General features: G+C 42.2%; 1 protein-coding gene and 1 long non-coding RNA gene across 6 annotated transcripts in view; one reads left to right on the top strand and one right to left on the bottom strand.

Moving 5' to 3' along the window:
- Positions 1–115: 115 nt before the first annotated feature.
- The window catches only part of LOC148387448 (uncharacterized), a 44,728-nt gene continuing 18,549 nt past the window's right edge, over positions 116–26,294 (bottom strand). For 2 of the 4 annotated variants that reach the window (XR_015862762.1, XR_015862760.1), the window contains one exon: positions 116–254. This is a non-coding gene — a long non-coding RNA (uncharacterized LOC148387448). Of the gene's footprint in view, positions 255–3,573; positions 13,763–26,294 lie in introns of those variants that run through there. The other 2 variants (XR_015862761.1, XR_015862763.1) reach the window with 2 other exon arrangements.
- LOC148387450 (semaphorin-6B-like) lies at positions 153–24,316 on the top strand. Of its 2 annotated transcripts, XM_088397101.1 has the most exons (18): positions 153–535; positions 633–704; positions 11,384–11,507; positions 12,470–12,581; positions 13,148–13,208; positions 13,281–13,343; positions 15,606–15,704; positions 15,790–15,880; positions 16,060–16,179; positions 16,650–16,738; positions 16,828–17,045; positions 17,442–17,573; positions 17,647–17,796; positions 17,937–18,113; positions 18,302–18,442; positions 18,666–18,743; positions 18,869–18,930; positions 20,643–24,316. In XM_088397101.1, the coding sequence occupies exons 3-18, from the start codon at positions 11,387–11,389 to the stop codon at positions 21,626–21,628; spliced, it is 2,700 nt and encodes an 899-aa protein (XP_088253227.1). In that variant the 5' UTR covers positions 153–535; positions 633–704; positions 11,384–11,386; the 3' UTR covers positions 21,629–24,316. The 2 variants fall into 2 exon arrangements, with proteins under 2 accessions (XP_088253227.1, XP_088253228.1); XM_088397102.1 differs by lacking the exon at positions 153–535 and having other exon boundaries at positions 574–704.

The raw sequence follows: 26,294 nt of genomic DNA, 5'->3' as shown, positions 1-26,294 counted from the left end.
GGAAAATTGTTCAAATTGGTCATTAATTGCACGTACAAACTAAATCAACAATGAGAGAGAGAGGGGGAGAGAGAGAGAGACAGAGAAAGCGAGAGAGAGAATGAGAGAGAGAGAGAGAGAGCGAGAGAGATGGGGGGGTTCTCTTTCATTGATCATTGATCCACTGCAGGACCGCGTGTGTGTGTTCGTCTTGGGCTGTAAATTATGGGCTCGTGTCACTGTGCCTGCTCTGCATTGGACATTTCACCGCGCCACTGTAAATTAAAAAAGGAATAATAGTATATATAATTCATATAATATACATCTGCGCGACCAAGCAAGTGTCCGTGGCAGCTCTGTCCCTTTGCAGATAATTCGGCACAGGCTGCGAGAGAAATAAAACGGACTACAGAGGTAATCATCGTAATTTGATTGACTTTCTGCAGTGGGAGGATTTAAAAAAAAAAAACTTAAACTGGGCGTTTTGGAGTCGCTAATTTGGGTACACGGTGATGCTCCGGCGGCGAGGCGCAGCAACAGAAGAGGGAAGAGACAGGTGAGGTGCGGCCGATGAGCTGCTTTTCTTTTTTCTCTCTCTCCTTTTAATAGAGGCTCTAGATAGCCTTACCATCCATGCAATCTTTTCTCCGCAGAATCCAAGAGAAGCGAACGGAGAGAGGGCGAGTGGGCGACTGGCACCTGCTCCACCTGACCCATCTGGTGCGGTGAGTGTGCCAAGCGGAGCGAATGTGAGGCACAAATGTGGTGCGTGGATGGCGTGAGCTGCAGGTACTGTACGTTCTTCATGTGCGACACCGCTGCTGCATTATGCCCCCAATGGATTCGCGATTGGAGCGAACACTTGTCATCGTCTGAACTGCTCTTTGTGTTTACTCCCAAGTTCCTTTTTTTAAAATCTATTTCAATTCGCATGTTCTGCACTGCTGCATCAGTCATTTGTCTTTAACATGTTGCACAGCTCTGAGTGTGAACGTTTCATGTACTTGTATTAAAACGCTGCAGTGCAAGAATTCCTGCACAAAGATTGAAATTCTGCTCGTTTGGATCATGATGGGCTTTTGCTCTTAGACGAGTCCCCGGGGTATATTCATAGTGTGTGAGTTAGTGTTTGCTGATGGCTCCCTGGTAACAATAGTAAAGGTCAGATTTGATTATATTAATGCTAGACGACAATTGATTAGAAATGCAAATCGTGATATTTCTGCTATGCACTGATTAAAAAAAATGCATGTTAAAAAGTTTTGATATGAAAAAGTGCAATGTTGTTATTAATTTTACACGCCCATGACAATCTGCAGAAAACTAATGAATAGTGAAATTGGGGGCAAATCCTTTGTCCAAAACAAATTAAATGACTCACTCATTGCTTCCTAGCTCTTACTGAAATGACTTACTATAGCTATATGATCATTTATTTGTAGCTTTCATCATCAACCTCAATTGAATTCACCCACCGCTGCGCTTTATGTTCCTCCTCTGAGTTGAAAGGTGAAAACAAAAGGTTAGAGAGCAAATTAATAAGGGTAAACGAATGGACAGCACCGCAGCGTGGCCGTAGGAGAGAGTAATTAAGTCAGATTGCAATCTGTCACAAGGGACGGGGACGAGAGCGATGGAGAGAGATGATAACGGCGGGTGAACAAGCCTTGAGGGAAAGGACCAGCAGACAGCAGTCAGTCGGGGTGTGAATGGTCCCCCTGTTAGCGTTGACGCTCACACAGACGGCCATACAGCGGCTGTGTGAGCAGGTGCTAAGCCCCAGTCCACTGCAGCAAGCTCGGACAACAACAGGTGCAGCCTCCGTTGAGCGATGTCCTGACTCACGGCACACATAATAACACAAAACACCGTTAATCTGCACGCATGCAAAGGTCAGCCTGCAGTCATTAAATTAATAACAAAACTCAAGTTCAAACAACTCTTAAATCCACTGCCAAGTTAGATCCAAAACCACGTGACAATATCTTACATAATCCAAAAAATATTTAACAAAATGATGTGATCAAATTTGACCAGAAAATGATCCATAAAAAGCCAAGCCTCGAGGTTGCACATAAATTCGCAAAGATACGCCGAACCCCCGTGAAAACAATTTCCTAAGTAGAGGCAACTATTCGTGGGAACTATTTGAAGTAATAAAGCAGAGCTGAATGCACGTAAAAGCTAACTTAGGGAGCTTTTCGGGGGTCCATGGGGACGCTTAATGAGCTCTATTGATCACATAGGACCCTATTCAATCACACACGCTAAGCCACAAACTGGGCATCTCAAGCACGGAAAAATGAGATTGGATTGCAGCGTAATATACTAGCTGTCTGCAAAGAGGCTAAATCAGTAGCAGATTAGCATAGGCATGCTCGTTTTCTGGTTTTCTACGTTCTGACCAGATATTGAGTCGAGAGATTTGAGAGTTTCTCCGTTGTTGTCGTAAAGTGGATACTTGAAGCAACAAATTGAGAAGAACAATGAACTTGCCACTCATTGAGGTTCGAATTAGCTGCTGTTAAACCTCAAGATGACTATTGTTACACGGTTGGATCGACTCGTCAGAAAGCTCCTCAGACATTTAAAGTCTCATTCCCTGTGTTACAAGATCCATTTATATTTGTCGTCACGTGTCCTCGATAAACAAATGTGAGAATGACACATTTATCCAATCGTTGGATGAGCTCCTACAGAAAACGTTCACGCCTTAACAAGGCTGCTGAAGTCTACACCTCCCAGGGTAAAAGATTCAAACACAGCTGGCCAAGCATCTGCTGCTCGACTTCTTCCAACAGGCTCCTCAGAGATTGCACCTCAAGGGGTTCATTCTGTAGAATTGTGAGGGCCATGCTTTCAAGCCTCACCCTAAGGCGGGTATTCAAAATAAACCCTCACATGCAAAACCTTCCCTGTGATGAGGCGTGATGCCTTTAGGCCTTTCGGGGCCTTTCAGGGCATTCTTGCAGATGTTTCAATAGGAGAGGAGAATCCTAATGGCGGCCATACTCCTTTGGGGGGGTTAACTCGGGAACATTGGTGGCTGGAATGATCCGCACTCCTCCACCACCTTTGGGAACTGAATACTTGTCAAGTGTTGCATCACTCTATCGTGCATCCATTGTCATTTTTAAGCAGCTCCTTTTCATCCCTACACCTGAGCCTCGCCGACACCCTTGCGGATTGAGGCAGAGCATTAGCCACATAAGAACGCCCTGCAGTTGTTTTCAATGCGGGACTCTCCCGTATATTTTACAACGGCCATGCATCCTTTCTTTTATGACTCGCTGCCCTCATTGATTCTTCCCCTGAGGTGCAGCCTCCTTTTTTTTTTGTTGCATATCTGCACACGGATCCTCAGCACCATTAGGGCTTAACACTTGGGCTTGTTTTTTTTCAATTTATCACTTTAACTTTGTGCATTATGCATGCAGACACACACAAACAGAGATCTTTTGCACTGTACAAGTGTTTGTTGAATAAAATTTAAATGTGAGATGAAGCCTAAAGGCAGAGTATAAGCTGAGCTAAAGCCTTAAAGGAAAGTCTGGTCACTCTTTGAAGCATTTTTATTAGTTTAAATTAATTCTTCATTCACTCAGAAAAGACAACAATCATCCAGAAATTCGTTTATCATAATTTATTAAAGAAATGGTCAGTGGTGAAAAAACCAAAAGACACTTTTATATTTTTAATTATCAAGTCATTATTTTGAACATATACTGTTATTTCCCAGTTGCATGGCAACCATGTGCAAATTGTAGTGTTTATTATTATACAGTAGCACTTCCATATTGTATGAGAACTTTGTGATTAATACATCAATGTTAAATAATTATTCTGCTAAATAATGAATTGCCTATTGGAATAACACTGCAATATTAAACAATGAAATTCTTGGTACAGACGAGCTGTCAGTTAGTGAATTCAATCACAACGACTTCTTTAGTATTGTGTGAAAAACAGACACTTGCCTGAGATAATGCCCCCAAAATGAACAGTCATTTGTAAAGATGATAATAGTTCAATAGGGTTGTCAAATACTGTTCCCGGATCCAGACAAAAGAAACAAAAGATGTATTCTACTCTTAGCGTGACACAGAGTGCTTGCAGAAATTGCACATTGGCAGATTTTAGTGGAGTCAACAGAGCCGTCAGTAGGTTTCTGAAAAGGGGGACGAGGGGCGAGTGTGTGTGTTTAAGCCAGAAAATGTGTACCATTATATTAATAACCTCATTACTTGGTCGAAATAATGCATTTCATAGTGATGGAGGCAAACATGAAGTTCCTAAAATCAATATTCCAAAGTTATGTGAAAACTAGAAATGTCACTTGCAGCAGCAATCATGTGAGAAAGACTGAAAGACAGCCGGGATTTGAATACAGACAAAGTGACGACGAGGCACAACTGAACGAGACTTGAGTGGTTAGAGGGAGCTGATTGGTCGATACAAGGTTGATGAGAACAGGTGGAAATGAAATTGATAAAACGTGACATAACATGAAGCAGGTTTTATTATTTATGGCTTTTCTTTGTTGTTTTAAGATATTTTTATTTGCTTTGTCTATTGTGAGATGCCAACAAAATTAGTTTTGTGTCACCTATTTGCATGCAGCTGATCCTCTTATGCATGGAAAGTGAGTTGGGCGAGATGTTCCAGCTGCTTTGCCTTGGAAAACAAAGAACTCGTCTAATCCGTCAACTCCTGCGATCACATAAATTGCAAATGACAAGACACTTTTTGGTGAACTCAATCGACGGCCGCAGATAAATCAAAACAAGCAATAAGCAACCTTTTCTCTTCTTATCTTTGTGCACAAAATAAATGGTGTTACTTTTCAGTCTTGCCGTATTTTCATGCTTTTGTTTTCTAACAAATTCAGCAATAGCCTCAGCCAAAAGCAGGCTTTCGCTACGGCAGCTTAGCCAGAGACATTTGGAAGACTTTTTAGAAGGAGATAAAAGCGTTTCCAAGTCCTTTGTCTCGTTCCTCGCTGTACTCGAGATGCTTTTACAGCTTGACTGAAGCTTTGTTGTGGCTAATCTATCGCTTGCCTTCATCCCATCCATCCCTTCCAAACCAATAATGGCTTTCCATGAAACTGAGTGAAGCTAAACATGAATTTATACCTTTGACTCCAGGAGAGGTTTTACTCATACATTTTGTGGTGGATAATTCAAGCATTTTGGGATTTTTTATGTGGTGTGTGAAGACCACCTATTGTGAGCTCTGATCCTCTTAGCGGGCTTCTGTCAAAAGAGCTAAATTTACCCGTATCGGTGATCCCTGCCCACACAGAACAAGATGTCAGGAATATGAGCAACCTCACTGCCTGGGATTCATTTTACATGACGCACAAGGCACCCTGGCGATGATGGCTGCCATATTAACGGCTCTGATTAAGCAAAGCATCTAGTAAGGTAGAAATAGAAAATCCAAATCTAATGAAGCCATCTTATTTTGATTATGCCGAGCACAGAGTGAAATAAGAAACCTATTGTGTTACATGATTGTATCTTCATTGTGGTTCTACATGGCTGGAGCGTGCATGCGCCTGACTCTGCGCTCACCGTGTGTGTGCGCTGCATACTCATGTGCCGGCCTCCAGCTCCGGGCTGTGCGGTGAATGTATATGCGCTTACTGCAGTCAAACTCCAGTTAGTAACATTTGCCCTTGCTGCAGCGTGGATGGACACACACCAGTGTTTGTTTGTGTGTGTATGTGTGTCATTTTCAGAAAGATTTATTTTATTATTCTATTATTTAATCATTTTATTATTTTATTATTTTAATTATTTTATTAATTTAACATGTTATTATTTTATTATTTTATCATTTTACTATTTTACTATTTTATTATTTTATGATTTTATCATTTTATCATTTTACTATTTTACTATTTTATTATTTTATTATTTTATTATTTTATTATTTTATTATTTTATTATTCATTTATTTATACCATTTATTATTCAGTCATGCATTTTTTTTCTGGTTTGATTCTGCTTGCTCGGTCATTTTATTATTTTATTATTTTATCATTCATTTATTTATACCATTTATTATTCCGTCGTCATGTATTTTTTTTCTGGTTTGATTCTGCTTGCTCGGTCATTTTATCATTTTATTATTTTATTATTTGATTATTTTACTATTTTATCATTCATTTATTTATACCATTTACTATTCAGTCGTCATGTCTTTTTTTCTGGTTTGATTCTGCTTGCTCAGTCCCTCCATTTTCTGAGCTGTGCCTTTCTTTATTACACACGGCCATTGTCATATATAAGCTGCTAACTCACTGCAGCCAACGATTGCAGCGTGGCTGCTGCTAGCAGCAATTTGGCTTTAGGCGGAAAGGTCTGATTGGAGGAGAAGTCTGAGGGGAGACGGAGCTCTTGCTGGCTAGACTCCAGCTCCGTCCATCCTCTTTTAATTACCTACGGCACCCACCCTTGGGAATATCTCTACCTCCTCGTCTTACAGCGCCCATCTTCTCCTTTTCAACTCTTTTTTTTTTTTATCTCTTTCACTCACTATCACTAATTTGCTCTCCTTTTGCTTCACTTTCTTTTTTATCACCCACACACAAACCAGACGAGCCTGCAGCTGCGTCAAAGGCCTGCACAGGGTTAACCTATGCATTAGCATATAAACGACCCCGGTAGATTGAATTGCATTTTTTGGGGATATTTAACAGCAAAAGACAGATTCTCTTCTGTGTGATTAGAGCTGCTCTGAGAAGACAGGCAGCCACTTTAGGGAATATCGCCTGCAACAGTGATAAGATAAAGACTTGACACAGTGTTCCCATTGCTGGAGAGAGTGCAATTTGTCCGTCCATCTGTCTGTCTGTTTGTCTGTGTGCAGGCTTTTCTATTATAATTGTAAATGAGTGCATGTGATTCGGTCTAGGAACAGAAATAAATATGCATGTGTCCTCTTTTCTGTCTTCAAACTATCCGGTTTGACATGACGTGGGCGCTGCTGGCATTGTCGCATTCCGGGGGAGATATTTGAAACCATAATTATGTCCTGCTGCCCATGCAGTCGTACATTCACACATGCAACAAGCGACTATCCTATTTCATGCTAATACGTTGGACTATAGTGCCTCAACAGGACGATGAAGCATATGAAATCGACAGATTAGTTTCGATGCCTTCAGGTCATTTCATCGGGTATATTTGCACAACCAAATGGGATCTGATACTGGAACTGTGTCAGAACTGAATGTTATTGTGGGAATTTTGATACAGCTCTCGTATCGGATCTCATTATATTGTGCTGATGTGCCTAATGAAATGGCCGGTTTGTGTACTGTACTGTACATCCAAGGAGGGACTTTTTATTTAAGACTGTGCAGTGAATTCTGAATTTTTTTCCCCCCAAAATGTAGTATGTTTGAAGATAATTCTGGAAAAAATAAAAAATAAATGAAAAAAAAAAATGTTCCCCCAAAATGTATGTTTGAAGATGATTCTGGAAAAAATAAAATAAAAAATAATGAAAAAATAAAAATAAAAGTAAAACTTAAAATTGAAATTAAAATTAAGATTGAAATTAAAAATTAAAAAATAAATATCTGCAAACTGTACACTGCAGTACTGTAAAAAAAATAATATTTGGATCTTATAGCTCAAATCTTGTCATTCATAAGAGCAGCATTTGCATGCACCCCTTGGTTGAGTAACAGAATGAGAAATGTTTTTTTTTCCTCATACAATCGTCATCTGGACGCTCACGAGTGGCACTTAAATGTTCCCGTGGGCTACTGTATATTAGCATTCGGTAAAAGCTTGCCGCAAGTACTTTAATGAAGCTATCTTGCTAGCAGTTCTATGAAGGTGACCCACTTCTCCCAGTTTAGCCCATGTCTGTGTTTCTACCCTCAGGCCATTTTACTTTATTCAGGGATTCAACCTGCTTAGTGTCCTTTAGGATGGGGTTTGTTTCAAGTTAGATAAAAATGATTCAGATGGTACTTTAGTTCACTTGTGTGGCTCGCATGAAAATTATTCCATTAAGCTCGAGAAGCATAAATGGTTCAGCATTACCACGAATACAATAAGCCATATCATAAGTACACTTAGTTCTTACACGATGCTATTTTTCACATGCACCATTTTCACATGCGTCGTTGTCAAGTAACGTGTCGACAATGTGAAGACCCTCAGCCCATCCCCCTTCTTGGTGAGGAAGTAGGGACCCTCACCACCTCATGTCTGTATCCCCATACATGAACACTCACATAATGGCATTTGCATACACATTAGAGTGTGTGCGTATGGCCTCGATATGCATTGTGTACGCGTGGACCTATGTAACATCTTTTGCTTTTACATCTCCTGCAACAGCGCAACGCAGCTTTGCTATCGGTTGCTACGGTAACAAAGGCAGGAGTGAAGTGGCTGCAGCACAAGAGCGCCAGAGACAGTGAAAGGGACAGCTTTTGGCTGTAGAGATTGAATGCAACAAAGAAAAGACATGTGAATGAAATCACGTTGGCTGCAATAAGTTTTGATTTGAACGATAAATTAGAAGATGCTGGCACAAGGCACAGTAGCCAGATCAAACATGTAACCTAAAAGTACCGCATCCGCAGTCATGAAAAGTGGACATATTTGTGATTTTCTGCAAGTGTTCTATTTAACTAGCGTAGGGAGCCCGATTAAACTCGGTTAATGCTTATTTTACAACAACAGTAAAAAGCAGTGATTGGTGCATCCCTTTGGCGTTCTGTTGGTAGTGCTGAGCTTTCTCAGATTTATGTATCATCATGGATAGTAAATAGTGCCTACAACAGGAAGAGATGAAGCATCTCTGGACGAAAACGTATTGATCTTGTTCAGCAGCCTTGTGCAAAAAAAAACAAAAAAAAAAATGAGCACCTTCGACAAGCGCGTGATGGGATTATGCGAGATCTATTATGTTGACACATTGAATTAAAAATGATGGACATTTAGGAATTTTCCGTATGCACTTTACCGCTTGCTTGATTCGTTATGGTGATAACCGTGTTTGGTCCCAAGCATGGGCGAAACCTGAGAAAGGTGTAAACAGGTGATGGCGCTGTTTCCGACAACCTGTTGATTGGTTAATAATCCGGGTATTAGCAGGTGATTTGTTAATAGTTTGCTTGATGAGGCGAAATTGCAGTGGCAAGCTGTGTACACGCCATGATAACCGTGTCAGTATCACGTCGTTTAATTCCATCATATCAACACGATCTGACACGTACTGCACAACACGAACTTCCTCCTAATGGCTGGCTTGGCTGTTTTGATTTTATGATGCTGGTTTTATGATCCCCCCCACTGCAGGTTTGTTAAGTGCCTTTCGGTCTTTTCGTTCGAACGGCTCTGAGTCAAAATATAATAAGCCAAAACACAGGGGGCCTTATTTACTAAGATCCATAATAGTAGTTGTTGTTCACTAGAACAGATTCTGCTTCTGGCACTGGCGGAGCTAGGATTATATCCTTGGGGTGGCGGGGGGGCAAGGGGGTGGCCAAGGATATTTCAGGGGGTTTGCGAAACAACCAAAGAATCATGTGTGAGCCCATTCATGAATAATAAAAAGAAGACATGAACATGACTCCTTCCAGAAGCTCCCCCCGAAAAAACTGCATTATGCTGTGCTTAAAGATTAAGAGGCTTTGTCCTGGTGCTTCCCTTCAGCTTCTGCTCTGGGATGTTGGCCTTGACCCAGATCTAATGGTGTACCTTCTGGTTCGATGACCTCAGTCAATACGCATTCTAATGAGGAGGCTTCATCAATGATGGCCTGAATGTTTTTGTAGGTTGCATGTGTGAAAGAAGAGAAGAGAGGAGAAGATGAAACAGATGTGACAGTGCTACTCCATAACCATACGATGGCTAATCTCAGAGGAACACACGCTTCATTTGACTCCTTTTTAATTTCGCACGTCCCTCCTCTCAATCCATTCGACGTAACGGAATTTCATTTTCGGATTATGCGTCAAATTCAGATCCCGCCCATGAAAATGGCCGTAATGAAATGATAGTGCCAGACCGGCGAATCCTGATGGAGTCAGATGAAAAGACCCCGCACCTCCCCTCAGGCTTCGCCAGCTCGATCAGATGTGGAGGAGGTTTAGAGATGTCAAACCTGCAATCTCCAGGTTGAAATTGTCCCTGGAGCGTGGGCCTGGGTATGCGCGTGCATGTGTGTGTGTGTGTATATAAGTGTGTGATTAAATGTGTAGCGCCCATCTCGTCCCTGAAGTCTTCAAACAGCTTGTCATGTCTCCAACTGCTGCAGGTGAATGCACATCCTATTTCTGGACTTTTATTTTTCATCTGACAAAAAACAATTCTCATCACCGTAGCAACAATCACCTAGTGTTCCTTTACGGAAAACTAGGCAAGTTATATCACACGCCGAGAGAATTTGAAAGGTTACAAAAACAGCAGGAGGAGGCTTGTGATGGAAAAAGCAAGACAAATTGAAAAGAAATATGTCAGGGAAAGATGGAAGGTTGATTTGACATACCTGGAGAATTTTATTTGGTTTCTTTATCTGAAATTATTACACCAATATGAAGCAACAAATATTGGAACACAAACGATGGAGCAACACATGTAGACACTACAACGAGACATATATTCTTTATCCTCTGCAAAAAAATTATATTATTGAGGCTTACCAAGGATTTCAATAGTGTGTTTGGAAACTACCAAAGTGCGAAAAACTTGGCGAATGTGTATGTGTTGCGCACGCTCTGAAAAAGAACCAGCCCATCCTACACACACATCATCTCCCCCTCGTGTCTGCTATTTCTACTGATAAAAGGGAAGTTATATCCACTTTTGTGGCCGATTACCCCCCAAAAAAGCCTCCATATGTTCTTGTCGAAGGACCATCAGCGATAGGAACATTAGCACCTAAACTGGTTTTGTCGTCTGTGACTGTTTTGTCTCATGGTGGTGTTTTATGGCTGTGAGAATCCTCTTCCATTTCAACACTCTGACAATGGATTGACATTTCTGACAATAGAGTTCTATTACGCCAGAAAGCGACAATAGAAAACACTTCAGCTCGGTGGCAGCAGTCACATTGCTGCACTTCTGACCCTGTCAGCACACATGCAAACAAGCGCACCCGCAAGTGGCAAAATGGCCGCCACTTAAGACTCATCAATTTAGTATAACTGAATTTTTAGGCGTGGCTAAAACGGGACTCACCATGGTGCCATCATGAGTCACCTGTTATTTAAGAATTCAACCAGCACTATTATATTACCCCAAAATTAATTTAATTCAGGGATATATGAATAAATTTGACTTGGCTTGACTTACAAATCCCTCCAAGGGCATGTTTGTTGGAAATATAATGATGTTTTTTTTACTTTCCTCTCTCTCATTTTTTTTAACAGCTCATGTATTCTGCTGCCATGGCAACCGTGGGTCCTCTTCTCACATTTTTTCTCCTGCTGCTTCATTTGGCTGATGGCTCATTCCCAGAGGAGCCCAGTCCACTCAGCTACGTCCCTCTGGAGGGTACGTGTCCTTGCGTGTGTGTGTTTGTGTGTGTCGCATTGATGTATGGCCCCATGATAAATGTGGAAATCAAGGGGGGTCAAAGGTCCCAGCCTTGGATGGGGCTGCATTAGAAATACACTGGCACAAACTATTTAGATGTATAAATCTCACCCTCGTGATGCAAAAGCAAGAAAAATAGGAGAAATAGAATTTGTTTGGATTTGAAGGAAGATGCAAAGATGAAGGAAGTGAGAGACATTTTGGATGGAGTGTGTGTCGCAGGTTAGAAAGAAAAATGGGAGGGAACCCAAGGAGATGGATCACTTGGTCCTTCCCCGCTGACCTGTAGTCAAGGACAATGAGACATTTTGCCAATCGGTCTCCTGGTGACAAGCGCTCCCCGTCTTCCTCTTTGAAACTTTTGATCATTCTTTTTTAGCCACTTCCTCTCAGCACCTCATCCGTACTCTCTCATTAAGAAAATGGAAATACTAATATTTCCTCACTACAATGTAATGGTGCTCCCATTAGAGCGGCCTCTGAAAAAAAAAAAAGGATTTAAATGTATTTATGGGCTCTAGTACATAATAGCCTCTGCTTCTTAACACAAAAGCATCATGGCATCATTGTTGTAATAAGTCGAGCATTAGGGAGGCTGTTTGAGGTCCGCTGTAGTTATTTTCAGTGGATATTCTCTAAAAGGGGAAAGTACTCTGCTCAACAGTTAAAGGAGGACTTAGCAGTTTGGAAATTACTGACAAGATTTCATTGGAACCTCACAGAGAGGCGTTTTATTTTTAAGATCATTGTACTCCTGTCAGATCAGTTTTGATTATTTTATTTATTTATGTATTTATTTATTTATGTATTTATTTATTCATTTATATATTACATTTTACCAAATACAACAAAAGCTTTTTTTTTTTAATTGTCACTTCTCTCTTTAAAAAAATAAAAAATGAATTCTTTGGTCATTTCAGTGGTGAGAAGGTATCCAGTGTTTTTGGGCAGAGCTCACCGTTCGGCACAGAGACAAGAGCTGCACATTCAGACGGTTCTCCAAGTTAACCGAACACTCTACATCGGAGCCAGGTAACCAATGGCAACTGCCCCCAACTGTGCGTGACTGATGTGCTCACAGTCGTATCTCTCATTTGATGCCTCCATTTGCTGTCACTGTACGACACCTCATTTGGAATGAGTTATTCCATGTATGTATGTGTGTGTGAATGTAAGATTTTATTTTTACTTTGAAAAAAATCTGTAAAAAAAAAAGTGCCAAAACATTTTAATTTATTTTTTTTAATTCAATGTTTTACCAGGTGAGTCAATTGAGAACATTTTCTCATTTATAATGGCAGTGTTTGTGCCCTTGAGGTTGTTAAATTTACTAATTAGTAAATCTGTGTTGTTTTCCCTAAATGTTAATGGGAAGAGCTAGTATGTTTTGGGAGGTTTTTATTTTTCAATTGCTTAATGGGCCTTTAGTTAACATTCATTAAAACAAAATGGAGACTCCAACGCAGTATAAAGCATTTTAGGGTACTTCATGAAAAACACTCAACATTGTAAAGGGCAAACATATTAGGCCAGCTTCAAAATAAAAGCATAGAAAAGTGTCAAAGCCTTTACACGTAAATTATGTTGTGTGATTGTAGAGATGATTTATATCGAGTGGAACTGGACAACATGGCGGGTGATGAGATGTTCTACAGCAAGGTAATGGTCGTTTTGTCATTGTTGTTAATATTCATGATTCCATGCTAATTTGTCATTCTTTTTTTGGGCCAGAAACGAACATGGGAATCCAACAAAAACGACATTCGAGTGTGCCGAATGAAAGGGAAACATGAGGTATTGTGGAGAGACGCCGACATGTATCAGCAACATCTGCGTGGACGCACACAACAGATGTTACTTTATTTATTTTGCATGTGAATTCATGTTAGCACATCACTTCATTCTAACCAAAATCAATGAAATGCTACCGGAACTAAATGAAAAGCTTTTTGTTACCTCTGAGACAAATGGAAGGGAACATCATTAATTATACGACGGAAGATTAGATGAGATGGTAAGAACAGGTTGTGACATATTGTCTCAAAAAAAGGAAAGAATAGCACGAGTAACATGTCTTCAGGGACGAAACAGAAAATGAAATAAGATGAGGTATGGCGCTGGAGATAGTGGTGAGTCGTGAATCTCCCCTCCATCATTGTATATAAAAAAAAAATGAATGCAGATTTTGAAGGGCTTGGGAAGATTAAAAAGACCTGGCAACACAGAATACGAAATTTGATTGGATAAAAAAAAAAAATCTAACATCTAATTTATACACACTGGGCAACAGAATAGACTGAGATTGATCTCACAGCAAATAATCCTGATTTCATGGCCGAATAATTACAATTTATGTTGTAAATGTCAGATATTGTGAAAGTGTTTAGGTCAGAGGAGGATGTTTATTTCTGGATGAATAAAAAGGATACAAGAAGGAAATTATACCAGCCAAAAAAAGTCAAGATGTCAGATATAGAAGCAAAATTGCAAGTAAGCTTATCGATTTCGAGCGGCACGCCTAAAATGACTGAAGGTCAAATCGGCACATGCCGTATTTTCCAGTTTCAGTCATGTAAGTCAAGCGTGAATTCTTTTTGAGTGATTGATTGCAGTTGTATCAAAGAAAATAACAATACGAAAGGGTCATATAGAGTGGCGCTTCTGAGAAATTACAGAAAAAAAAATAACGCTCGGAATGGACGATTGTGTTGACTTATATTCGATGAGCTGCGAGGCTTTTTCACAGAAGCAGTCAACGCAAGCAAGCAACAAAAAAATGATTTGGTATTGCATCCTGAGGCTCCTTATTGGAAGCGTGTTTGTTGTAGTTATTAGAAAAATATTACGCAAGGAAATTGTTGACGCTACGTCTACTCTCTGGCCAATTGTGGAGCGATATAATATACCGCGGCTCGATAAGGAAATATTGGAAACACTTCTCAGGCTGATAAGGGCTATGCATTGGGTTTACTGTAATTACCTCATCATCCTCATTAATCCATCTTCTTTCTCCTCATGACTTGGCACAGGTGGCAACGTCGCCGTCTCTGTGTTAAAAGGCTGCTTTGATCGCCACTGAGCACATGCTATTCTTATTCTACACCATGTCGGACGTTTCATTTTGCTCCACTGCTCTTTCAAGTCTTTTAATAGTGTTGTAAAATCACAGAGTTTAGACGTGTCAGGTTTCGTATTCCCTAGTCGTCTCATTAATTTCGGCTCCTCCATCAAAAACACTCCACCTTGAAGACAGTTACAGAATGTGGCTGAAAGTGTTATTTCCTCTCAGGATTCTTGTTAAGATTTGTTCTCGATGGAGGGGAAAACTACTTTTCTGGCTTCCCTGTATTGGTTTTTTGTGCACTTTGGAGTTGATTTTAAGATTCGGTTATTTGTTTTCAAATTTCAAAATGGCGTCTCCGAGTTTTTGTTTCAGCTGCGACTGTAACATTAAGATTAGCTAGTTGGCTAGCACTAGTTAGCATTTGCTCAGGCTTTTATGCTATCAAAACATTTTTTATAGGTTTGATTATATTCTTATCTGACTAACAAACATAACAAAAAAGACGTCTTTTTCACACTAGATTTCGATTCTTTTAAACGGCGTATTTTTAGGCTAGCGCAAGTCACAACCCATTCGCGGCAAATCCTTCCAATCGCCCACATCAAACTATTTTGACAAAATAAGAAATAAAAAGTCCAGATAAATGTTATCAAATGTCGGGGAAATAAACACGGCAGTGGTTGTGGGAATGAGGGATCAACACAGTTTATATATCTTCACAAGCGACATTTTATCTCATGTGCAAGGGCGGCAATCACCCTTGAGGCGGACGGCAATCACCTTTGAGGCAGGTGATAAAAAACGATTCGTACCAGTCCTACCTTGACCTCGTCTAACTGAGCCCAAATTAAAGATTAGTCCCTTCTCCAAAACTTGACCCGCGAACCACATAAATTGTGATATCAAATGTGTACGTCCCACCGCTCTTGTTAGTTTCCAACTAACCCTTCAACTTGTGACTGCATTCTTTTGTTTATCGTATTTTTCTGCAGGGAGAATGTCGTAATTTCGTCAAGGTTCTGCTCCGGCAGCACGGGGGCCTGTTTGTGTGCGGAACAAACGCCTTCAACCCGCTGTGTGCAAACTACACCGTTAGTAGCCATCAAAACTGTCAACTGGTCTTTGTGTGTTTATCTGCTTGTGTTCTGAAGATATGTTCCTGTCCTCCTGTTGCAGAGAGATACTCTAGAAATGGTGGGCGAGCCTGTGAGCGGGATGGCGCGCTGCCCGTATGATCCACGGCATGCCAACGTGGCTTTATTTGCAGGTATTATTTGAAATTTGGAGCACACCAGCTCCAAAGACAATGTTTACGTGTACAGATGATTTATAGTCACACCTCTTGCTGAAGAGCTCGTTTGGTTTTAATCTTCCCGACCTTGCGCTATCTCTCTATCACCTTCCTTCTTTCTCGTCTGGCTAATCTTTCTCTGCTCGTGCTTTCAGATGGAAGTCTTTTCACTGGCACCGTGACAGACTTCCTGGCCATTGACGCCGTGATCTATCGGAGTCTCGGCGATAGCCCCGCCCTCCGCACGGTCAAACACGACTCCAAATGGTTCCGAGGTACCTCACTGAAATGTCACCTAAACATGACACGGGAAACGGCATTTTCCTCAGCGTCTCATTCCATTGTCCTTGCTTAAATGTAGGCGAACCAGTCAAGATATTTTGATAAGCACTGAATAGTAAAAACGACCTTCATTGAGTCAAAGCCAACATTTTAAAATCTACCGCAAATAGCACAAATTCGGTCGAATTCGGAAGCTCCGACCTTCACGTCAACATAGCAGATGCGAAATCTGGACTTGTTATAACGCCAAGTCAAGCTTGGTTTCATATAGCGGTTAAAACAAGTCAGCAGCTTTGGATGAATAAATAATGACTAATATCCATTCTTTTGTCCATGATGATGAATTAAACATAACCTGAATATTCAATGAGCGGATCGCGCAAAGAGGCCGATGTCCTGATATGACTGACTGCATTTATATCATAGCCTCACATTGTCTTTTCTTGCTAATATTCCCACATAGAGCCCTACTTTGTGAGCGCCATGGAGTGGGGGTCTCACATTTATTTCTTCTTCAGAGAAATGGCCATGGAGTTTCACCATCTAGAAAAGGTCCTGTCTTCTCGGTTGCATTATTAAAAGTATCTCTCTATTTGTTATAATATATCCCAACTGGACTGTACTGTGCTATGTTATTCCAGGTAATGGTGTCCCGTGTGGCTCGTGTGTGTAAATCCGACCTGGGCGGCTCTCAGCGTGTTCTCGAGAAACAGTGGACAACATTCCTTAAGGCTCGGCTCAATTGTTCCGTCCCGGGAGACTCGCATTTCTATTTCAACCTTCTCCACGCTACAAGCGGAATCATTCGCATGCAAGGGCGTGATGTCATCTTGGGCCTTTTCTCCACGCCCCCAAACAGGTAATAAGACACCCAAATATCTAAATTGGCAGAATCGCGGACAACAGATAACCATAACTATGCATGTAGGAAACATAAGAAGGAAAATGAAGCTTCAAAATGCTTCATGAAGCAGTCATTTTCTTTACTCCTCTAGATGGCACCGTTGGTTCAAACAAAAGGGTTTAAGAAATGGCAAGTCAGTGTGCAATAGAGTGCCCTCTAGAGGAGTCCAAAAATACAACAACTGGTTCATGAAGCATCATTGAAGCTTCATTTTCCCATCACTACTTTTCTTATCCGAGCAATAAAATTACATGAAGTTACTAAAAGTTGAAGTCAGTCGAGTAAGTGTCCACCAAAAACTACCAAATGTATCGCCCGCAACTTGTGAATTCTTTCCTCTGTGTCCGGCAGCATCCCCGGTTCTGCAGTGTGTGTGTTTGACATGCAGCAGCTCGCACACGCCTTTGAGGGACGCTTCAAGGAACAGAAGTCCCCAGAGTCCATCTGGACTCCGGTGCCAGAAGAGGCCGTCCCGAAACCCAGGTATGCTTATGCAACAAGTTGAGCTATGGGACGTGAATAGCTATTCGTCCTGCATTTGTTCTTTTTTTTCCAGACCTGGAGGATGTGCAGTCCAAGGATCCCGATTTAGTTCCTCCACCACGCTACCAGATGAGGTTTTAAACTTTGTGAAAACCCACCCGTTGATGGATGAGACAGTTCCATTGCTGGGGCACAGACCCTGGGTCGTCAAGACTATGGGCCGGTACTGTGACAGAACGTTTTCTAGTTAAACAACTTTTATGTCATGAAATATTTAAGCTTTAAGCGGCACTGAGGGAAGAAAATAGATTTTATTGAGCCGCTTAGAGCAAATGTGTTTTCACAGTCGATTTGTCATTGCAGGTACCAGCTGACAGCTATGGTGGTGGACACTGAAGCCGGGCCCTACAGGAATCGCACGGTTTTGTTCCTGGGCTCGACCCGAGGGACCATTCTCAAGTTTCTAATGATTCCCAATGGGGATTCAATGTCTCACAGCAGTGTGTTCTTGGAGGAAGTAGAGGGTTTCAACCCCGAGAGGTGAGTTGGAGTAAGGAGATTTTTGTCCTTGCTATCCAATCGATGACGCCCTCCTAGCATTGTGCTCCATCACGTCACATTGACCGCTTCAATTTTAGAAACAGAGGCTTCAACACTTCTTAAATTCTGCTATTCCCTGCTGCACTATTGTATTTACCACGTTACGTTCTCATCTCCTCGCTCCATAGATGTGGTGAGGATTCACCTCAGGCTCGCCAGCTCTTGTCTTTGACATTGGACCGCACCAGTCATACCCTGCTACTGGCCTTCCCGTCCTGCCTGGTCCGTTTGCCCACATCCCGTTGCCACCTCTACTCCCGTTGCATGAAGTAAGCAAAGCTAGTTTTTTTTTTTGCTTTGTCAAAACTTCTTTAGCTAATTTGACCTTTAAATAAAATGGGTTATATTTGACATTTGAGAAGCGTATATAGCCAAGTAGATTAACTGCTACATTGTTATTTTTATAGCCGTGTTTGCAGCTCTTGTGTTTTGGTCCTATTTGGAATTGAATCCTTTGTTATATTTTTATTTTAATAATGTGTTTGCACACAGGAGTTGCCTTGCCTCCAGGGACCCATACTGTGGCTGGACCAGAGGCAGCACCTGCTCTTTCCTTAGACCAGGAACCAGGTGAGACCAACATCCATCCACCCATTTTCTGTACAGGACGGTGCAGGGATTTTTATCATCCATTTTGTGAAGTACAGAAGATTATTCGACTCATGTAATCATGTGTGATGTCTATGTGATTACAGGCTTCCTTTTCAACAAGATGTGGAATATGGAAACACCACATCCCATTTAGGAGACTGTGATGGTAGGTGGCAGCAAAATGACTGCTTGCATTTTGCATTTCCATTTTGCACTCAGCAAGCTCTCAGGGGATTAAAACAATGACCTTTGACTCTATTTGGCCATTATTTTGTGAGTAAAAATATCTGACTTTATCCCGAATAGATGCACAGTAGATATTACTACTGCGGATTCCTGCGACTAAGACGTCTTTCCTATTTAGCTAAATTACCTTGAACCTTGTTCTTTAGCTAGCTAACCGCTAACACTTTGTTTTTCACAGATAAAAGGCTTAATAAAAGCAGTGGAAAAATTATGTCAGAAAAAAAGGCTTTTCTGATAGTCAGCATTGACTTGCATTGGTTTACGGGCACATCTGCCACATTCATTATGGCGAACCCGCTGACGTATCCCAGCAACGGGCCATTAACACACTCAAGGCAGGGGGGTCTTTGGATGTTTGATGTCCATGGCCCGCATGGAGCTGGCAAATGGAAATCTCCACCTAGTGGCTCACTCATTCATTGCAGCCAACCACTGCTTTTGTCTTTGTTTTGGGTGCAGCGTGAAACTATTCATGAAATGTTTTTGTAATTCAAATCGTCGTCATGTATTGTTGAATTTTCCCTCCCTGCTCTTTAAGATCCATTCAACCTTGACACCAAATGTTTGTGATGTCTTTGCCAGATTTGATTGTACAACTGGGATTTTTTTTAAATTCAATCTGACTTGCTTTGGGTCAGAATTGTCCCAGTGTGACAGTTTAATTAGGAAAGATGTGAAAGAGATGTAGCTGCCAACACAAGACTGCAAAAGAAGCAACATCAATGCAAAGCCTGACAGCATGAAAACCTTTGCTCTTTCTTTCCTGAATCTGAAAGAGGGATTGAATTTAAAATAGGAGCCTGCTTTGACTTCTGTTGAGGGACTCAGATGTCACTGTAACAGCAGCAAGGCCAGAGAGAGAGAGAAAGACTTTTATCCAGCATTGCTCTGGCAGTGGAAACTAGAAAACCCTTTCTAAAGAGGATTAAGAATTTTCGCTTTTTACACGGGGTTACGGCCATGTGCAATGTCAGTAGGTCAGAATTTAAAGGTTTAAAGGAGCTGGTGTCAAGCTTTCAGTGCATTTATTTCATTTCAATTTTATACGTAGGCTTCGGCATTCCCCCCCCGCTCCGTGAAAGTGATAGCACAGTGACTCCCGAGCTCCAGACGAGCATTTGCTGCAGTCGCAGCAGATGGGAGTGATTAGAGCTGGGTGGAAACACTGAAGTCATGCTATGTTGTATGGAGAGAATCTAAGCTGCACAATGGAAAGAATGACGAGTGGAGAGAAGTTGCATTGATCGGCGTCCTTGATGACAAGTGCAGGCGTCTCACTGACACTTTTTGGGGGCCTGCAGACTCCCAAGGCCGCACTGGAGAGACTTTATTGTGTTATATACATCATGTCTCCTAATAGTTGCACAATGAAAACTAACGGCACTTTGGAGTAGAAGCATTGATTTTTGTGATAAATTAATGCTCAACGGCTACAAAATGAGAAGAAAAATGTTTCCTTGTGAGCATATTACAGACTCATCCATCTATAGTCTGTTTTTTTTTTGACTCACAAAATTCAAGAGGAAACTGGCATAAATCTCCAATAAATGTTTTGGATGAAAAAATGGGGGTGGATTCCTGGGAAATATTGTTTTGAATTTGTCATGGTCATAAATGTTTCTGCTTCTTTAGGTATCCTGCAGCAGAGTCTCCTCATCGAACCCGAGAGTCTGGTCTCCCTCAACCTGCTGGTGGCTTCTGCAGTGTCGGCGTTCACCATCGGGGCGGCGCTCTCCGGCCTAGCCGTCTGCTGGATCATGGCCCACAAACCTACCAACCGTCGCCATGGCAACACCACTCAGTCGTCCATCCAGCGGCGTGAAAGAGGCCTATTAAGTAACGCCGGCGGAATGGGAGGCTCTGTGCTCAGCGTGACGCGGCAGGGAGGCGGAGAGCGCACCTGCACTCAAGGCGGGGAGACCCTCTTTGTCATGCCCAACGGCTGGGTCAAATCCGGAGAGCTAGACCCCGGTTTCCTCCCCACCCCGGAGCACACGCCCCAGCAGAAACGAAGAGGCCTGCGCCTGTCTGACTCCAACTCCGGCGGGTGGGACACCAGCCAGACCTACTTGGGAGGAGGCTCGGTGGGTCTGGGCTCCCCCTGTCGAATACCCCCCTCGGTTTATCTGACCACCAGACTGTTCCAGCAAGGGGGAGTCAGCCGACATGGAGGCGAGGGCCGGGGGTGCGACACCCCCCGACAGCACTACGTCTGCTTGAGCAGGCAGGAGAAAGGAGGCAAGGGGACGCCCAAAGCCCCCTTGAGGAAGTCCGCGGGGGAATACGTGTACCCCATGACGCCCCAGGACTCGCCTGAGCGTCGGAGGGTGGTTTCGGCGCCCAGCGCGCCGGCCGAGTGCGCCGAGCCTCTGCCTTTGCGCTGGCCAGCCCCGGAGGGCTACATCCTCAGTAGCCACGCCATGGTGCCCGTCCCCTTGCCCCCTCCCTCACTGCCTGCCCCCAGCGGTCAGACATACATGTCCCAACAGCACACCCCGGCTCTCACCAGAGCCATCCTGAGGGGGGCTTTGGAGCGAGGGGAGCTAGGGGAGCTGATGGATCTCAGCCATCTGATGAGTAAGAAGAACTGCAATGACAGGACTCAGGCTGGACAGTGACTGCTGAGCCTACATGGGCACCTTTCCATAGACTTGTCTTGAGCCTCATGAGACCCTCCCCACAATTCCACCCTCTCATCTCTGGATCTTTTTTGTTCACTGTCATTCAAGCCCTCTGTCTCAGGCAACCCCCTCTCTCCCTAGGCAAGGCGAGGCTTCTGTTACGACTGGCTACTGCGCCTGCCAATCTTTTGCTGGCTCGCACTAATTGGTCAGGTGGACGAAGGTTGTTGCTGTGTCTGCATTGCAGAGCTGCCTCGCCTGCCAAACACTCTCCAAGTCTGCAGGCAGAGGGCACAAGCAAGGAAAGGAGGCACTTAAAGGCCTGCTGTGCATGCAAGGGAGGCAAACTAACAAAATATTTGCCTCATAATAAAACGAAATGGACAAAAGTCTTGGGACAGACATCATTCTAAGTTATTCCCTGAACACATTTTGGACTGTATTTCCAACTCTGTGGGAACAATTTGGGTTGGGAAGGGCTTTGACTATGCCACAGTGCTTCAACACAAATACTAATCATGAAATGAATGAATGTTTGCAAAACTTGTATACAACAAGTTTCGGCTTTGACAGAGGATAGAAATAAAGACATTTGTCGTGTTCGTTAGATGGGCCAGCAGTGATTCTGAGGGCCCTGGGCAGATTACATTGAGATGATGACACATCAAAGATGAAATGTTGTATTGCGGCAAATAACGGGGCCCAAAGGAGTTGCGTCAAAGCGGAGATAAACGCCGATATAGCTCAATTTTAGGCTGTCGTTCGATTGTGATCGTTTAAAATTGGCATCGATTGTTCTCCACCTGTTGGTATGACCTGCAAATGTACACCTTGCCTGATGAACATATGAAGCTTTGGGTGACTCATCAGAAGTCAAAAAACTATTCATTGACCATAAACAGGAAGCCCCAAGGAGAAGCTGCATCTGCTTCCTCTTTAGCTGCACTTCCACATTTAAGTCCCTGACTGCTGTTATTTAGTGCATACGGCATGCGTGTTCCAATAGGCCGCCCTGCCTCATAGCGATGCAGGATCATAACTCTTTGGAGAGAGGAGAGGAGAGCAAGACTGAAATGTCAGCACTATTCGTGCCAGCCGCATGCTCTGTGTAATGATGTTGTCGGCATCTCAGTCGCCTATTGCTCTTTTCATCCCCAGCGCTCCATGTACGACTTAATGACCAATAATTCCACGAGGATGTCTGGAAAGGTTTGGACTGAGCAGAAGACCAGACTAGGACAAAAGTGCAATTGATATGATTGGGAATGCCTTGTCTTTTCCCACATATCACATTTATGCCACATTATTGAACACGGTCCAGCTCTGATGGGAATGAATTTCCCTGGAAATGCCTACTAGAGGGTCAAGGTCTCGTAGACGTGATGCAGAACAAAGTGACAATTACAGAGGGAGTGATGGAAACTCCAATGCCAAAAGGGGTAATGGAAATGCCCCCAGCAGGCAAATGCAGCCATAAATTCTTTACCATCAAAGTGTCGAGTCCTATGAAAGAGTCAGCATTTATATCAGCGGCATGGAGACGGCTGCCGTGCAAAAAAAAAAGATAAAGTCGAGGTAAGCAAAAGCTGTAAGAATGCTTCGTTAAAGCCCATTTTGTTTTTGGGTCAGCTCGATAACGTGGTGTACATACTAAGGTTTCGTTAGAGCTTGAATACAAATGATAAAGTCACGTCATTATGAATGTAAAATGGAAAAAACTCGCCTGCCTGTTTAAGTACACTCAAGCTGTAGTTCACCCCATAATACAAAATCTACAATTTTCAGTTTGGATTACATCGCAAGATTTGGATTTATTTTACCGGACCCTTACTCAAGAGATGCCTGTTTACAAAAAAACAAAAAAAAAACGTGTTAAAGTGCCATGATGACCATTTTAGTCAACAGTGCTACTGACTAAAATTGTTCTTATTGCAGTATGCTACGTGAGATATATGCCCTTGACCTTACATGCTGAATGTTTTTCCGTTACATGTGGGCTTGCACCGTCGACGCAAGCGAAAATTGTATTGTAAATATGTGTACAGACACTTATCAATGTGCTTTATGATTACTCGTGCTATTAACATGACACAAATGAAATGTAAATGGACTGAAAGGCTGTGAGGGACTATGGCGTAGCTCCTTTGGTGTCATATTTGTCATCCGGTTTTTTAGTCTAGTTTGCCAATCAACTGCCATACTGAAGGATTTTAAGTCAATTTGTTAACATCCTAGCTGGGGGAGAAAATGTTTTTATTGGCATTATGCTGTGCAGTAATAGAGAAGCACAATGACCCCTTTTTTTTTTGCAATTTCAGAACTGCTGTATCATTTGTAGATAATGTAAATAAGCACCTTGTAAGTACACTGTTTGGTTTGGGGACAAAAAGTGCTTTCCCAAGACAAAGAGCAATTGACGTGTAAGGGTTTTATTTGTATTTTTTTTTTCTTTCTTCTGTGCCAATGCTGTGAATAAGATGTATGTAAAGTATTTAAGTGACTTTGGCTGAATGCTGACTTCAGCCCTTTCCTGTTGTTAAGAGTATAGATGCGGGCCTGATCTCAGCCAGAACTGAGCCATTTGCCTGCCTTCTGAGTTTTTTGCAGTTGTTAAAATACTTCTGTGATAATAACCACCAATCTTTGGATTACTGCTATTAAATGTAAATATACCATTCACTGCTATTACGTTGCAATTGGTGCTGAATGCGCACAGCATACATGTAAAGTGTATATCTTGTCAAGAGATTATTCTATTAGTACATTTTGATAATTCAAAGAAATATTATGAGAGTAATAATTATATTATTCGAGGTAAGTGGCAAAACACTAGCTGAGAGGCAGCAGATTTCGGGCTGTTACTTTTTTCACCACAAGAGGGCGATCGATGCTGTCTGGCCACATTACGCCTTACTTTAGAAATGTCAATTTCCCTTGGGGGCCAATGCATTGACTCTAAAGAGGGAGGAGAAGAAAACCCTTTGTGATAAGATGCATTTATGCGTAGTTTAACCACAAACCCAAGAGAGAGTGAGTAAAATAAAACGCTTAATCTGATTGGATTTAGAAGCATCTTAAAGGCACATTGATTTTTGACCATACTTTACATTATATACAGTTTTTGTGCAATGTCAACTCTCCTTCACACACTGAATGATGGGTACAACGTTTTGAATAAGAAATAATAGCTAACTGAATCCAGGCAGCAGTTTGTGGAGGATATCCACTCAGCAACACGTAAATATGCATGTGCAGGGAGGTAAACCGACGTCCAGTTTGCAGGTGGACGATAGAAAAAGTTCACAAAAAAGCCAACATGGATCGGCGTGTAGCAAACGATGAACACCACCAGGTTTGCTGTTACTATGCCAACGATGCTTCTTTGCAACGGCGATGACTCGCCACCTGCCTTTAACATAATACCGATCATCTGACTTGAGCAAAACGCTACGATCAAAAGAGGAACGAGGAAGCCCAGACACAGCAGAATGGCGACAAATTCAAAATGAAAAGGTTGATCTTTGCACCTTTCAAAGCACGTCCACAGTTTGCGAGGATAATTTTCCTCTCGGAATACAGCGGCGATCATCAGCAGAGATATCCAAATGAGCAAGCACACGGCAAAAGCCGTCTCCTTCTTCCTTCTCCATGACCTCACTCGCAAAGGGAACCTGACAGCAAAGTAGCGGTGGGCACTGATGGCCGTCGTGGTCAGGATACTCGAGTACATGTTGATGAATGTAAAGGAGAAAGGTGCACAGCAGAGTCTTGTCCAGGCAGAAGAAGGAATGATAGATCCGAAAGGGGATGCAGATGATCAAGGCCGAGTCGGCGATGACCAAGTTGAACATGTAGATGTGGGTGTCTGTCCAGGCGTGTCGTCGCATGATAAAAGCACGCAAGGCCGCAGTATTGACAAAAAAGCCCACGACAAAAACCAGGCTGTAAGAAAAGCCAAGAAAGCTGTCTACTTTACAGCTAGCATTGGCTACGTTGCACATGCTTGTCTGTAAAACAATGAAGGAGATAAGTCACATTTTGATCAATAAGCTGACCAAAATATTCGAAACACCTCTCATTATTTTGCATCTTGAGTCATTTTAACAAACCCCAAAGAGAAGATAGTACTTTAGTAGAACAGTGTCTAAATGCTAACATTTCAATCAATCAAAAATTAGCCTTACCAAATTAGCTGAATTCATTTTAAAGCAGTCGCACCAGTCTACACCTCAAAGATGTGTCGTTTGAAGATCTGCCACACTGACTTAATTTCCCTATTCTTCTCTGAATGTCAAAAAAGGAAGATGGCGTGCATTGGCCGCTACGTGCAGACCGCTATCTTTGAACATCTGTCATGTGTTGAGACATTCTTTGTTAGTAGTCAACATAAGGGCATTTTAAGGCCAGGCATCTTGCCAATATGATATTTACAAGGAGTGTAATGAATTACAATGCCATTCAAGGTCATTAGGAGCTGCAAGCAGTTGCAAGCTAGCTAGATGTATTGTCAAGCGCTAAATCGAGAAGAAAAACACTTAGGGCATATCATTCCTTCTGAAAAGACAGATTGTGAGGAGAACTGGGTCAGCACTCGGTTCTTTTCACGGGGGAAGGAAAATAACACAAGTGATGAATTCAGAATGAATATTTTCCTCTGGAATTG

The sequence above is a fragment of the Syngnathus floridae genome, chromosome 14, assembly GCF_059516105.1.
Source record: "Syngnathus floridae isolate MCC-2025c chromosome 14, RoL_Sflo_1.0, whole genome shotgun sequence".
Lineage (NCBI taxonomy): Eukaryota > Metazoa > Chordata > Actinopteri > Syngnathiformes > Syngnathidae > Syngnathus > Syngnathus floridae.
This window is presented reverse-complemented; position numbering and strand designations above follow the sequence as displayed.